The 16,644-nt window shown below is 39.0% G+C and overlaps 1 protein-coding gene across 1 annotated transcript in view; it reads right to left on the reverse strand.

The window, feature by feature from the left end:
- INO80 (INO80 complex ATPase subunit) overlaps positions 1-16,644 on the reverse strand; it is a 117,781-nt gene that overhangs the window by 91,175 nt on the left and 9,962 nt on the right. Inside the window, exons 2-4 of the mRNA XM_037502237.2 lie at positions 2,241-2,426; positions 1,550-1,719; positions 1,381-1,448 (exon numbers count right to left, since the gene is read on the reverse strand). Coding sequence (XP_037358134.1) covers positions 1,381-1,448; positions 1,550-1,719; positions 2,241-2,383 — 381 coding nt within the window. The 5' untranslated portion in view covers positions 2,384-2,426. The remainder of the gene's footprint in view (positions 1-1,380; positions 1,449-1,549; positions 1,720-2,240; positions 2,427-16,644) is intronic.

Below are 16,644 nucleotides of genomic sequence, written 5' to 3' on the forward strand. Positions count from 1 at the left end.
GTGATGGCTAATAAATGAGGAACTCAAAATCCATTAACTGATGAATGGATAAACAAAATCCATTGGAAATGAAATATTATTCAGCCATAAAAAGGAATGAACTGTTGATATGTGCCAAAACATAAATGAACTTTGAAAACATACTAAGTGAAAGAACCAGACACAAAAAGCCACAGATTGTATGATTCCATTTAAATGAAATGTCCAGAATAAGCAAAGCCAGAGAGATAAAAAACAGGCTAGTGGTTGCCAGAGGTTAGGGAAAGTAGAGAAAAGGGAATGACTGCTAATACATACAGAGTTTCTTTTTGGAGAGATGAAAATGTTCTGGAATTAGAGGTGATGGCTGCACAACCTTTATGAATATACTAAAAATTACAAATTATAAGCTTTAAAATGCTAGATTTTATGACATATGAGTTATATCTCAATTTTTAAAGACATGATGGCTAAACATAAAGATTTCTGCATTCCAACAGTGTAAAGCCTCATTAATAAGAAACAAATCAGTTCTATTACATATAAATTTCTAAAAGGACTAGCCATAAAAGAAGAGCACCTTTAAATTATTTAGAGGGCTTCACAAGAAAAGCAGGAAATAGAGAAAGAGCTTCAAAAGAAGAAATGCTATTCTTAACTTGGCAAATGCAGTAAAGTTTTTAAGAACATAAGCAATATTATACAACTCCCATTTACAAACACTCCAAAGGTTTACTACTGTTAACACCAGCAAAATACAAATTCCTAAACACGGTGTACAAGGGCCATGGAATCAGGCTCTCTAACCTCACCTTCTACTCACCTCTCAATCCTGCTATAGTCAAACCAACCTTCTCTCTCCCTGCAGGGAGGACTTACACAGCTGTTCCCTCTGACTGAAATGATCTTATCTTAAACTCACACATTCTCTCTGATCATTCAGAAATCAGTTGAAGACACTCTTGTTCATTTGTTTACAGGCTTAATTATTGTCTTCTTCCATTACAATGGAAGCGCCACAGGGTAGGAACCCTGTCATTCTACAATAGTATCCAGCAGACAGGATGCGCTCAAGTAACATTTGTGAATGAATGAAATAGACAGGGACAGATGATCAATAATTCTGATAACAATGTGAGCCAGTGAGGGCAGGGATCTGATATGATAAATTTTGTACTCCCTTATTCCCCAGTGTTTTATACTCAAAAATGTGTGTTAAAATGAATTTCACTGAGTTTTCTACATTTTTCTCTACAGAATTCAGAAAACCACATCCAGAATAAAAAAACTGCTATCAATAAAAAATCTCTGCCAATGTGCCAAAATGAGTCAATAACTTTCCTTCCTATTTGTAATTTCAGTAGGTTATTTGAATTATAAACATTCTGCTTTATCTCTTACCTTTAGCCACTTTCTGCTTTTCTTCAACTTAGAGAAGTTATATAAATTCCCTTTGTCAGATTTTGATTCTATATAAAGAAACATAAAGAATTAAAAAAAAAAAGAAAGAAAGAAAGAATGACCTCCCCAAGAGAACCAAGAGTCCAAAGGGGTCCCGCATCACACTGACCTGACTGCAGAACCCCATTCAGTGCATATGTGTTTAACATTCCAGAACTGCTTGCTCCAGAAGTTTCACCAAGCAGTGAATTTGGAGGCTCTTCCTTGACTTGTATTAAGGGATCCCCAGACTGGGGCAATAAAGGATTATTGTCATCCAATCCATCTTCACTTTCATCACTATAAATTGAAGAATGGTAAATCCACAATCACATCTGACCCAAAAAAATATCATCATTTATGGTCAGTATATTGAACACAAAAGAAATTGATCCGGGCCTCCCTGGTGGCGCAAGCACCACACTATGAAGCAATCTGCAGCCTCTGCAGCACGAGTTTGTTGCCCGGCCAGGCAGGGAGCAACCCACATGGCGAAGCAGAACTCTTCTGTCTCGCCTGCTACTCCCCTCAGCAGTGTATTTCAATCAGTCTGCCTGTTCTGTTCCCCACTCTGGCTCCGGTGAATCCTCTCACCTCCCGCACCTCTGGCCTGTACCCAAGTTCTTGTATGCATAGGTAAATAAATAAATCTTTTTAAAAAAATTACTAAAATTAATTGATCCTCTGAACAAGCTGTGTTTTATTTGAAAGAAATAAAAAAATCAAACATACCCCAAAATAAAAATGCTTTAACCCTAAACTCTACAGAAAATAGGAATCAGAAATGTGGTCAAACACATTGGGAAGATGGAATAACATACCTAGATATATTCCTGTTGAAGATGGCTGATGTCTGCCGTAGGAAATGGTCCAGCCGGAGGGCCCTCTCCAGGTACTGAAGATAGAGGGGCTTTGCCAGCTCAGTACAGCCGCCATCGTCCCCGGCACCCAACTCCGAGGCCATAGAACAAATTTGTCCTCATGCACAAGGGTCTCCGACTACACGGCTACAGAATGGAGAGAAACAGTGAAAGATGAAATACTTACTATTCATTCTTTCTTATCTTGTCTGCTTGTTCTCAATTTAAAGAGAAACCAGACATTCTAGAACATAAGATGGGAAGACAGTAGTCTATATAAATATTATCACAATAAAGCTCTTGTCAAACACTCACTACTAAAGCAAAAGCAAAGGCAGAAGTTAAAACAATCAATATAAAAGAAAGAAACCAATCAATAAAAGAACAAACCTCTCAACTATCATATCGTACCTTCTGCCTAATAACAACCATGTCAAGAATTTAGGGGCTAAGTCAGAATTAAAGGAGATAACAGAGTAATTATCCACTATCTGATATACAATGCTTACTCAATAAATGATAAATTATTTTTAAGTTAATAACCTAACTAATAAGCTTAAATGAAACACTAACATCTCTACAATGATTTTTCTTCCGTTTTTATTAGTTTTATAATGCCACCTAACATGTTTCTTTTAAGGAAATACTAAAAATGTTCTTCCCCAAATGATCTACAGATTCAATACAATCCCTATCAAAATCCCAGCCAGAGTCTTTTTCTCTGTTCTTCAGAAATTGACAAGCTGGGCCTCCCTTGTGGCACAGAGGTTAAAGACACAGCGCTATCAAGCTATCTGTAGCTACTGCAACACAAATTCGATCTCCCAGCTGGCCATGCAGCTAACCCACATGGCGCAGCAGACCTCTCCTATCTCGCCCAATGCTCCCCTCAGCAGTGTATTTCTGTGGATCTGCCTGTTCTGCTCCCCACTCTGTCTCTGGTGAATCCTCTCACCCTCCCCCACACCTCTGACCTACACCCCATTTCTTGTATGCATAAATAAAAAATAAATCTTTAAAAAAAAAATCAGCTTGTCAACTGCCTACACTCCAGTTCTTGTATGCATAAATAAAAACATAAATAATGGGCAAAGACTCTGAAAAGGCATTTCACCAAAACAGATACACAAATGGCTATCAATACATGAAGATGGTCAACATCAAAAATGCAAAGTAAAATTACTGCACGATACCACTGTATTCCCACCAAGATGTCTACGCAAAAGAGATAGATAATAACAATTGTTGAGGAATGTGCAGAGAACCCAATATCCCCATACATTGCTGGTGAAAATGCAAATTATAGCCACTATAAAAATGTTTGAGTTTCTTAGCTAAAGGCCTTTCCTTTGAGATCAGGAACAAGACAAGGATGTCCACTCCCACCACTGCTCTTCAGGATAATACTGGAAGTTCTAGCCAGAGCAGTAAGACAAGAGAAAGATATACAAGGAATTCAAATAGAGAAAGAAAAAGTAAAACTATCACTATTTGCAGACGATATGATAATATACATAGAGAACCCTAAAAACGCCACAGAAAAACTAATCCAAATAATCAATCAGTTTACTAAAGTCGCAGGATACAAAATCAACATACAACAATCATCAGCCTTCCTATACACAATCTGAATAAGAAATCAAGAAAACCATCCCTTTTATAATTGAAGCAAAAAAAAAAAAAATCAAGTACTTGGGAATAAACCTAACAAAAGAGGTGAATGACCTATACAAAGAAAATTATAAAACACTGCTAAAAGAAATAGAAGACACAAAGAAATGGAAAGATATCCCCTGCTCATGGACTGGAAGAATTAACATTATTAAAATGGACATCCTACTAAAAGCAATTTACAGATTCAATGCTATTCCAATAAAAGTCTCAATGACTTTCTTCGAAGAAATAGAACAAATACTGATGAAATTCATGTGGAATCATAAAAAAACCTGAATAGCCAAAGCCCTACTGACAAAAACAAAGGAGAGTGGAGGTACCACACTTCCAAACTTCAAATTGTACTACAAAGCCATAATAGTTAAAAGTGTGGTACTGGAGCAAAAAACAGACACAAAGTCTAATGGAACCAAATAGAAAGCCCAGATATAAAGCCACACATATATGGACAACTAATCTTTGACAAAGGAGCAAAGAATATGCAAAGGAACAAGGACAGTTTGTTCAATAAATGGTGCTGGGGAAACTGGACCAACATAAGTAAAAGAACAATCTAGACCACTACCTTACACCATGCACAAAAATCAACTCAAAATGGATAAAAGATTGGACATAAGACCTGAAACCATAAAATATATAGAAAAAATCGGGCCTCCCCGGTGGCGCAGCAGTTGAGCGCTGGGTTGCGAAGCTGCCCGCGGCCTCTGCGGAGCCAGTTCGATCCCCGGCCACTCCCCGGCCACCGGAGGAGGGTCCCACATGGCGCGCAGACCTCTCCTGCCGCCCGCTGCTCCCCTCAGCAGTGTACTTCGGTCCTTCTGCCTGCTCTGCTCCCCGCTCTGGCTCTGGTGAATTCTCTCACCCTCCCACGCTTCTGACTGTACCCAATGCATGTATAAACAAAACAAACAAACAAACAAACAAACAAATAAATAAAAGCATGCCTCTATTAAAAAAAAAAATTAAAAAAAAAAGAAAAAATTATAGATAAAACACTGTAAGACATCCATTTCAGTAACATCTTTAAAGAGTCATCACCCAAAGCAAAGAAAGTGAAAGAAAAGATAAACACCTGGGATTACATCAAACTGAAAAGCTTCTGTACAGCAAAGGAGACGTTAACTGAAACGAAGAGACACCCCACCAATAGGGGAAAAAAAATCTTTGCACTCCATACAACTGATAAGGGATTATCACAAAGATATACAAAGAATTCACAGGACTCAACAAAGTAAATAATCCAGTCAAGAAAAGGGCAGAAGAACTTAAAAGACACTTAGGCCAAAGAGGAAATGCAAATAGCCAACAGGCATATGAAAAAAATGTTCAACAACCCGTTATAATCAGGAAATGCAAATCAAAACCTCTGTGAGATACCACCTTACACCAGTAAGAATGGCACATATCCAAAAAAAAAAAAAAAAATTAGCAACAACAAACGTTGGCAAGGATTTGATGACAAGGGAACTCTCCTACACTGCTGGTGAGACCGCATATTGGCTCAACCACTGTGGAAAGCTGTATACATGTTCCTCAGTCTACTCAAAATGGAGCTACCATATGACCCAGCAATTCCACTCCTAGGCATCAACCCAAAGGACACAAAAACATTGATTCAAAAGAATACCTGTACCCCTATGTTTATTGTAGCACTATTCATAATAGGTAAAACCTGGAAACAATCCAAATGCCCAAAAATAGATGACTGGATCAAAAAGATGTGGTATATATACACAGTGGAATACTATTCAGCAATCAAAAAAGATAAACTAATGCCATTCACAGCAATATGGTGGGAACTAGAAGAAATTATGCTCAGTGAAGTAAGTCAGAAGGAAAAAGAAAAATATTTGATGGTTTCACTTATAGGAGGAATATAGGGGAGCCAAATAAGACATCAGAGAAAAAAAATAATAACACAACAAAACAAAAGAAAAACAAACAGACAATTATAAAGCAGACACATCCTACAGAGGAGGGGGCAGGAGAGGGATTAGAAGGTGGGAGGGAGGAGCACAGAGACTGTGGTGATGGTGCATGGGTGCATTTGTGGAGGAAAGTCTATGGGGATATACCTGAGGGGGGAAAAACCAAACACTTTGAAAATGAAAAATGCTGTAAAATATAAATAATAAATAAATAAATAATTTTGAGTTTCTTAAAATTATGAATTAAAAAATTACAATAGAACCTAGCATTTCCATTCCTAGTTATCTACTCGAGAGATATGAAAACATGTGTCCACCCAAAGACTTTTCTGTGAATGTTCACAGCAGTATTATACCTAATAGTCAAAAGATGAAACAATCCATCAAATGGTAAATGGATAAATATGGTACAGAATTGAATACTACTCATCAATAAAAAGGAATAACCAATACACACTATATGAATAGACCCTGACTTACTATGCTAAGTAAAAGAAGTCAGACACAAAAAAACACATATTGTGTGGTTCCATTTACATGAAAAATACAGAAAAGAAATACTGTAGAGGCAGAAAGAAGATTAGCGGTTGGCTGGGGGTGCAAAGGTGGGATTCACTATAAATGGTTATGAGAGATTTTTTTAAGAGGATTTGGAAATGTTCTAAGCCCATACTGAGGTAATGGCTGCATACTTCTGTAAATCTGCTAAATAACTGTTGAACTGTATCTTTTAATGAGGTGACTTTCATGGTAGGTAAATTATGAGTCTTGGTAACAGTTAAGAAAAAAGAATGCTGGGCCTCCCTGGGGGCGCAGTGGGTTGAGGGCCACACTGTGAAGCTGTCTGCAGCCTCTGCAGCGTGAGTTCGATTCCCAGACAGCCAGGGAGATACCCACATGGCGCGGTAGACCTCTCCTGCCTCACCCACTGCTCCCCTCAGCAGTGTAGTTCAGTCTACCTGTTCTGCTCCCCACTTTATCTCTGGTGAATTCTCTCACCCTCCCATGCCTCTGACTGTACCCCAGTTCTTGTATAAATAAATAAGTAAATCTTTTTTTTAAAAATCCAATCTTCTTAGGGCCCCCTGGGGTTAAGACGCAACCTACAAAGCTACAGCCTCTGCAGCATGAGTTCAATCCCCAGCCGGCCAGGGATCAACCCACATGGCGCAGCAGACCTCTCCTGACTTGCCCACTGCTCCTCTCAACAGTGTACTTTGATCAATCTGCCTGTTCTGTTCCCCATTCTGTCTCTGGTGAATATTCTCACCCCCCACACCTCTGGCCTGTACCCCAACTCTTGTATGCATAAATAAATCTTTAAAAAAATAATAATTTTAAAGACTTTAATAGGGCCTCCCCGGTGGCGCAGCGGTTGAGCGCTGGGTTGCAAGGCTGCCTGCAGCCTCTGCAGCACAGGTTTGATCCCCAGCTGCTCCCCGGCCACGGGAGGGGGGTCCCACATGGCGCGCAGACCTCTCCTGCCGCCCGCTGCTCCCCTCAGCAGTGTACTTCGGTCCTTCTGCCTGCTCTGCTCCCCACTCTGGCTCTGGTGAGTTCTCTCACCCTCCCGCGCTTCTGACTGTACCCAGTGCTTGTATAAATAAATAAAAATAAATCTTAAAAAAAAAAAAATCAAAAAACAAAACAAAACAAACAAACAAAAAAAGACTTTAATAAGGGCCTCCCTGGTGGCACAGGGGTTAAAACAGTGCTATCAAGGGCCTCCCTGGTGGCACAGCGGGTTGAGCGCCGCCTCTACAGCACTGGTTCGATTCCCAGCCGGCCAGGGAGATTTCCACATGGGATAGCAGACCTCTCCGGTCCCGTCTGCTGCTCCTCTCAGCAGTGTATTTTGGTCCTTCTACCTATTCTGCTCCCTACTCTGTCTCTGGTGAATTCTCTTGCCCTCCCACACCTCTGGCCTGTACCCCAGTTCTTGTATAAATAAACAAATCTTTATAAATAGATAGATAGATAGATAGATAGATAGATAGATAGATAGATAGATAGATAGATAGATAGATAGATAGATAGATAAATAAAACAGTGCTATCAAGCTACTGCCAGCCACTACAGCGTAAGTTCAATCCCCAGCCCCAGCCAGCCAGGGAGCAATCCACATAGCCCGCTGCTCCCTTCAGCAGTGTATTTCAGTAGATCTGCCTGTTCTGTTCCCCACGCTCTCTGGTGAATTCTCTCAAACCCCCCCGCCCCTGGCTTACATGCCAGTTCTTGTATGCATAAATAAATATTTAAAAAAAGAAAAAGACAAAAAAAAAGTTAAGCTCTACTTTTCAAAGTGAGACTTAACACGTACCCCTTCTAGATTTCAGACAACCATTGTTTTAAAAATACAGCAAAACTCTTAAAAAACAGCAAAAAATACCTTGATATAAATATAAAGCATATAAACTTACTGCTCAGCAATCCCCTCAGGTTTTATTACAAAATCAGTGATCTCATGGTCTATTTTGGCCAATAATGAAAATGGTTCTAATTAAGGAAGTATAAATGTATGACTACAAGGACAGGTGTTTCAAAAACTATTTTCAAAAATAATTCCACAGTAAACAGGCTGTATATAATAAATACCAAGTCAAGACGAATTTGTCAAGGAAAGATCAGTTACGTCTATGGTCTTACAAAGCTCAGTATGTGATCCCTTGTGACACCCAGTATACATCACTCCTGTAATCTGACTCACCCCAGAATCACCATTGTGGCGTATTACCATTGATGGCTAAAATGGTAGCCATGAGGCATTCCTTTATTTTCCTAAGACTAAATGGAGGAGATACTCTAAGCATAAAGTTCTTCGCTCTATCTCCATAAGAAGTCTTTATGAAGTTATCTGGAAAGTGAAGGAATATTTTTAAAGCGTTAGGTTGGATAATTTTTTTTTTTTAAAGATTTGTTTAGTTATACAAGCACTGGGTACAGTCAGAAGCGCGGGAGGGTGAGAGAATTCACGAGAGCCAGGGTGGGGAACAGAGCAGGCAGACTGACGAAGTACACTGCTGAGGGGAGCAGTGGGCGGCAGGAGCAGTCTGTGCGCCATGTGGGACCCTCGCTGGTGGCCGGGGATCGAACCAGCACTGCAGAGGCTGCAGGCAGCTTCACAACCCAGCACTCAACTGCTGCGCCACCAGGGGAGGCCCTGGATAATTTTTTTGTAGTGAAATAAACAGCATAATATTTACCATTTCAACCATTTTAAGTGTACAGTTCAGTGGCATTCAGTACATTCACACTGTTGTATAACCAGCCCCACTGTTCTCAATTATTTTTTTTTAATTTTTTTTTTTTTTTTATATAGAGGCATGTTTTCTTTCTTTCTTTCTTTATTTGTTTGTTTTTGTTTATACATGCACTGGGTACAGTCAGAAGCGCGGGAGGGTGAGAAAATTCACCAGAGCCAGAGCGCGGAGCAGAGCAGGCAGAAGGACCGAAGTACACTGCTGAGGGGAGCAGCGGGCGGCAGGAGAGGTCTGCGCGCCATGTGGGACCCTCCTCCGGTGGCCGGGGAGCAGCCGGGGATCGAACCGGCGCCGCAGAGGCCGCGGGCAGCTTCGCAACCCAGCGCTCAACCGCTGCGCCACCGGGGAGGCCCTGTTCTCAATTATTTTTTAATAATATTTTTGGGTTGACATCCTTTCTATTCAACCCAGATGCTTATGTTATGTCAGTCTGTTAAAAGCTGCTACTCTAGGGGCCTCCCTGGTGACAAAGGGGCTAAGATGCAACCTATGAAACTATCTGCAGCCACTGTAGCATGAGTTCTATCCCTGGCCAGGGAGCTACCCATATGGCACAGCAGACCTCTCCTGACCTGCCCATTGCTCCCCTCAGCAGTGTATTTCAGTCAGTCTGCCTGTTCTGTTCCCCACTCTGTCTCTGGTGAATCCTCTCAACCCCCTTCATCTCTGGCCTGTACCCCAGCTCTTGTATGCATAAATAAATAAATCTTTAAAAAAAAATCACTTTTAATTATATTGCTGTCTCTCAAGAGTTTTATTCAATAAAATCTAAATTCAAAGACCTTTATCATCTGGCTTCAAGTCATCTTTCCAATTTAATCTTTTACTATTTCCCTATACTGTAGAAAAATTATGAATGCCTTAAAAATGTCTCTTAGTCCTTAGACCCCTTCCTATCTTCAAGTGAAGAAATCTTTAAAGCTCACTTGATCATAGTCTCATTGTACCATTTAAAAGGACAGAAAAACTATCTACATATATTGTCAATGCAATGCACTATAGATTGGCCTGTTTCAAACCCTGAACGCCACCATGATTATCCTCATTTGGACTATGATTATACTCAAGTTCCCCTGACTAGAGGTTGTTACTGTTTCCAAATCATTCTCACTGATGTGTGATCCCAGGCTTTGTACACTCTGGTTATTGCCTTTTTTGAGTGATGTCCTTCCCTTGTCATATGAATAATGTCTCTGTAAGAAAAGTCCTACCAAGATAAAAGGACATCCTTCAAAGATAATCGAGCAATACCTCTATTAGGTATTCATCCAAATACTATGCAAACTCTAATACACTAAGATTTATCTACCTAAGTACACAACAACACTGTCCACAATTACTAAGTCATGGAACCAAACCCAAGTACCCTTCAACACACAAATGGGTAAAGAAGTTGTGGAATACTCAACAGAATAGTACGTAGTTGGGGGGTGGGGGGACAACAAAATATGAAATAGAGGCATTTGGGACAAAATGAATGGCCCATAAAGTGATTATAAGTGAAATAAGTCAAAAAGTAAAAGAACAGATACTGGATGGTTGCACCCATCTGTGGAATATAAATAACCAAAAAACATACACAGGCAAAATACAGTAGGACTGAATTTGAACTCAGTGAAGGAATATAAAGTTTCCAGAGGGAAGGGGTAGAGGGAGGCAGATAGGGTACTGGCACTAGTGGTTTAGTAGAGGGGAGTGGAACACATACACCTATGGAAAAGCAAAAATGTAACCACCAGAACTGGAACCCTCACTAGCACCTTACAAAAATATAACCCTCCCCTACCTCTATCATACACAATATCAAGTAAGAGATTAAATCACACATTTAAATGTAAAGCTAAAATGATAAAACATCTAAAAGATAACGTAAGAACATGTCCCTTCTTTGTGACATTAGAGAAGGTAAAAATTTCTTAGGACACAGAAAGCACTAGTAAAAGGAAATAATCATTCTTTACTTGGTTTTACACTTTTATCAGTTTGCAAGGGCTTACAAAAGGAATTGCAATAGCGTGCAGTAAGATTAAGTGACTCCCTTTGGAGCTCACACTAAATAAGGTGCAAAATCCCAACTGACACAAATGTCAAAACCTTACTCATGGAAGATATTCATGGAGGTCTGATGAGTTCCAACACCACACAGATTTACTACAGAAGACTGTGGTACACTTTCTCTTAGCAGCTCACATTAGAATTAAATTTCCATTCACAGCACCTAGAAGAGGACTTTTCGTGCTCCTCCAGTATCAGTCCAAAGTAGATACTAAATGCTCCCATAACATAAGTTGTACTTAACTAGCATCCCTTACTGATAAAATAAGCAAGTGTGTTTTCTCTAACTCCCTTATTACTTTATAGAAAGCACCAATTTATTTTATAGTTGACCCTAAAACAAAGGGGTTGGGGTACTGACCTCCAGTTACAGTTGAAAATTCACATGTAATGTCTGACTCCCCAAAAACATTACTATCAGCCTCACTGATAACAAACAATTAACATATTTTGCACATTATATGTATTATATACTGTATTCCTTAAATAAACTACAGAAAGGCAAATATTAAGAAAATCAAGGCAGAAAAAATACACTTACCATCCAAACTATAATTATTGCTGCTACAAGTTTACATAGTCTGTTTACAAAACACATCAATCAAGTATCTCAGCACCTACATCAATAGTCTGAGCTATGCATCAAGGAAATCTTCCTTCTCTTGTCATGACTTTTCTGTTCCTTAGGAACACTGTCAGCATCACTAGCGGCACTTCATATGTGTCCCAGAGTGTTATTCAAGGTTTATGATATGCACTAACATATGATATGCACTAACATATGCACTAACAGTGAAAAAATCACTTTTGATTGCACTGTACAACTCACGAGAAATATGCATCCTTATAGGGAAATGACTGGTGTCACATGGCATTTCAAGCAGATACTTGGAAACCTGAACTCACCGTAATAGCAAGAGGGCACTAGGAAATTATCAAAGTAATACTGTATGCACTACAGTTAATTTTATGCAGTTATGATTTAGAACTGCAGTTTTAGATTTGCGTACATTTCTCTCAACTACAAATGGTGCCAAGTACACTGTTAAGTGTATATATGAATAAGTTTTGATAAATTTTAACTTTTCATAATAGATTTGTATAATTTTATGTAATAAATGATGAAATAAACCTTTATTTACAAATACATTATACATTTGTGACACACCTAGTTTTGCTCAATTTATAATTTTTTTTTCAATTTTTAAAATATTTCTAGGTTATGTGGCTCATCAGTTCTTTTTTTCAAATTGTTGTAAATCGCCAAAATTTTTTCAAATTTATTTATATAAAAACCACACACAATCCAAACTCAGCTTGTACAAAGGTCAGCTGTATACTTAAATGAGGAAAATATGTAATCTCCATTTCTCCATTTCTCTTAGTAGCTGCACATCTGCACTGATGTATTTGTTCTCTATCCCAGCTCTTTCGGCATTACCTTATTATCTATCGTTTAGGAAGGAATCATTCACAATACCAGTAGTACTTGGAAGTCTTAATAGCAGAATAATTCCCTTTGGTTCACAACGTGGAGGTCTACAATGCACAAAGTATATAAAAACTCCTTTTCTTTGGATTCATTTTTGCTAAAAATGACAATTAAAATGAATCAAATTAGCAAAACATCAAAAATGCAAGGAAAGGAGGCTCCCTGGTGGCCCAGGGGTGAAGTCTCAATGCTCTCACTGCAAAGGCCGTAGTTTGGTCCACAGCCAGGGAGCCAACCCACACGGTGCAGCAGACCTCTCCTGTTTCAACTGTTGTTCCCCTTAGCAGTGTATTTCAGTAAAACTACCTGTTCTGCTGCCCAACGTGTCTCAGGTGAATCCTTTCACTCCCTGTACCTCTGGCTTACCCCCTAGTTCTTCTACACAATGAAATAAATATTAAAATATGGGCTTCCCTGGTGGCACAGGGGTTAAAGTTTCAGTGCTATCAAGCTGTTGCCAGACACTGAAGCATGAGTTCCATCCCTACCCAGGGAGCTTACCCAAATGGTGCAACAAGCCTCTCCTGTCTTGCCCACTACTTCCCTCAGCAGTATGTTTCCATAGATCCACCTGTTCTGCTCCCCACTCTGTCTCTGGTGAATTCTCTCACATACCTCCCCATCCTCTACCCTTACCCCGCCCCCCAATACCTCTGGCCTAGACCCCAGTTCTTATATTCATAAATAAATATTTTTTAAAAGCATTGAACAAATCAAGAATATTTATAAAACAAAATAAACCAAAAATACAAGGAGAAAAATTATTCAAGTACCTAATTCTGCACAGTATATTGATGAAAATGTGATGAATTTATTTGAATCTATTTTTCCTATCCAGAAAGATTTATTTATATTATTTCATATAGTTGAATTAAAGTTTACCAGTGACTTCATTATTTTGCTAAATCTAAATTACGAAAACATACTTTAGCAATTCTTAAAAAAAGTAATTGGGGGGAAAAGGTTTTTATGAATGTTTTAAGAAAGAGTAATTAGGTTTGATAAAGCATTCATTTCCTGCCCACCAGATTATTTAACTTTAACAAAAATAAGCTTAGTAGCTCAGCTTGTGAAAATATTTCTACATTCACTGAATTGTTTCAATTAATCTTAGCCTAGAAAAACTTTCAAAGTCAGAGTCAGTTGAAAGTAAAAACTATAGTAGTTATGGTGTGCTGGGAGGAGAATACAAGCAACCTAACACAACCTAACCTAACACAGAGTAAGAGCACACCTGTGTGTGGCTTTTCTGCACTGGGAGCTCATGAAAACCTCACAACAATTCAAATCTTATTATCATTTTTTTTTTTTATAGACTGAACTTTTTTTTTTTTTTTTTTTAGATTTATTTATTTATTTATTTATTTATACAAGCACTGGGTACAGTCAGAAGCGCAGGAGGGTGAGAGAATTCACCAGAGCCAGAGCGCGGAGCAGAGCAGGCAGAAGGACCCAAGTACACTGCTGAGGGGAGCAGCGGGCGGCAGGAAAGGTCTGCGCGCCATGTGGGACCTTCCTCCAGTGGCCGGGGAGCAGCCCGGGAGCAGCCGGGGATCGAACCGGCACCGCAGAGGCCATGGGCAGCTTCGCAACCCAGCGCTCAACCGCTGCGCCACCGGGGAGGCAATCTTATTATCATTTTAACTAACTTCCCCAAACTAGAATCAGAATATACTCTATTATCAGTGAATCCAAAGTCCCAGTTCTTCACCACTAGATTCTACTGCAATACAACAAAAATAAGAAAGTCTGATGATTAGGGACGACCATACTCTCCAGCTTGCCTTCCCCATGACAGTTTAAAATTAAGGTTGTTTTCTTAAGCATAATTATTAACAGTCTCTTTGCTTTCAAAAATATCCACATCAGGGCCTCCCTGGTGGCGCAAGGGGTTAGGCACAGCACTTTAAAGCTATCGTAACCTCTACAACATGAGTTCAATCCCGGGCCAGCCAGCCAGGGAGCTACCCACATGGCGCACACCTGTATTTCAGTAAGTCTGCCTGTTTTGCTCCCCACTCTGTCTCTGGTGAATCCTCTCACCCCCTGCACCTCTGGCCTGTACTCTGGTTCTTGTATGCGTAAATAAATAAATCATTAAAAGCATACACACAAAAATAAACCACATCAGAAAAATAAATTTTTGGTTGCCCTACACCTAACAAATAAGAGGTAAATAAATCACAAAGCATTCTTAATATTCTAGTCAAACCCAAATTTTCCATTCAGATCATCAAATATTTACTAAGAGGTTGCAACACATCAGACACTGAACTTAACAAGAAGGGAAAAACTCTTGCCCTCAAGGAGCAGAGGCCGACAGAGCCCTCTATCTATGTAGAGGCCAAAAACAGTCTCTTCAACCAAAGGTATCACTATAAAAGCATGGTACAGTCTAGCAAATTTAACAAGCTCTGAGTTTACCTAAAGCACAAAATTACGGGGTTTAAAAATAACAACACTTGCATTTTAAAAGGAATGAAGAATTCCTGGCTAAAAAATGATGACCCTGTCATAAATTTCTAAAATGGCAAAGAGAAAATATTTTTGGTCTACCTCACAGGCGTACTGGGAGAAAGAAAAAAACGTTCACCTATACTTTAACTTTCCTACTTTCCCTACTTAATGAGATGTGGATATTATACCAAAATAAAATGCCACCACAGACAAAAGAAAATTGCAATGCACATACTTTCTTCAAGGAAAGAATCATTTCCACTTCCTAGAAGAATATCTTCAGCAAGACAGAGAGCAAAAACATCTGATCAGAATTATAAAATAGTCTCACTAGCAGTACAACTGCTTCAGGAGAGTTCTGTAGTATATCAATAGATAGGGTATTTGGTTAAAAAAGCTTAATCTCTATTTATTAAACAGTTTGGATCTAAATATTAAATAAAAAAGCCCAAAAGGAAGAGCATGTTTCCTGAGGTAGCCACTGGAAATTTCACAAAGTAATTAATAAAATTTTTTTTTAAGATAGACTATGTTAAGACGTTCATAGGCTTTATTTCTTAAGTATTCAGGAGGAAAGCACCTAACCAAAATAACAATTTATCAAATTAAAATTTAAAACATAGCTAAATACCCCTCTCACTGAAGAACAGGAGACTTCAGCAACTTTCACATCTAGTCCATGAAAAACACCTTTTTCAGGGAATGACAGAGATCCAATTTGGGGTGGGGGAGGGGGAGATGCTCCTACAAGAGATAAAATAACTGAATTCACAGCCCAGAATATCTTGAGCAACTAAGTTCATTACTCAGCATAGGGTAGGTAATATTAGCTCACCTGATAAATTCCTTTTGAAACACTGAGATCCCACACAAAAAATGAGTTCTATAGAGTTAACCATCTGTTATTGCATGAGAGATCATGGAGAAGTCATTATTGAGAATAAAAGGACACATCCGAAAACAGTATTCCTAAACTCACTTTTATATTTAGTGTTTCTATCCTATAAGTTAGTTTTCACTTTTGGGAGCAGCACACAGCAACTGGTGTAGATGGCAGCAGGAAGCTGGGTAGAATTGTGTTCTCTCCAAAAGAACACCCAGAAATCAAAGTTCAGGCAATTCAGCCTAGGGAAAAACCATCTGTAAAATGAACCTTGCTTGTCATTAGTTATTCTTCAGCCACTTAGACTTGTGATGATTTTATTAACACCAAATAGAATTACTCTCATTTCTTCTCTATCCAGTCTACACTATCCACTGGAACAAGCCAGGTATGTAAGCATCAAACTAGGTGCTCCATAAACACTTGTCAAATCACCCTTTTCCACTATGCAAGTTTGTGGAGAAAGAGGCTTTCATTAGAGAATTCCAAATTTGGGAATCCAAATTCTCTGATTCTGTTATATCAAATACTACTGTAAGGAAGTTAGATATACACATTCCAATGAGAGCTACATCCCATTTCATATGCATATGTATTATACATCTTTATGATAATG

Source organism: Talpa occidentalis, unplaced genomic scaffold, assembly GCF_014898055.3.
Source record: "Talpa occidentalis isolate TD23 unplaced genomic scaffold, MPIMG_talOcc4v2.1 talOcc4.11, whole genome shotgun sequence".
Taxonomy (NCBI): Eukaryota; Metazoa; Chordata; class Mammalia; order Eulipotyphla; family Talpidae; genus Talpa; species Talpa occidentalis.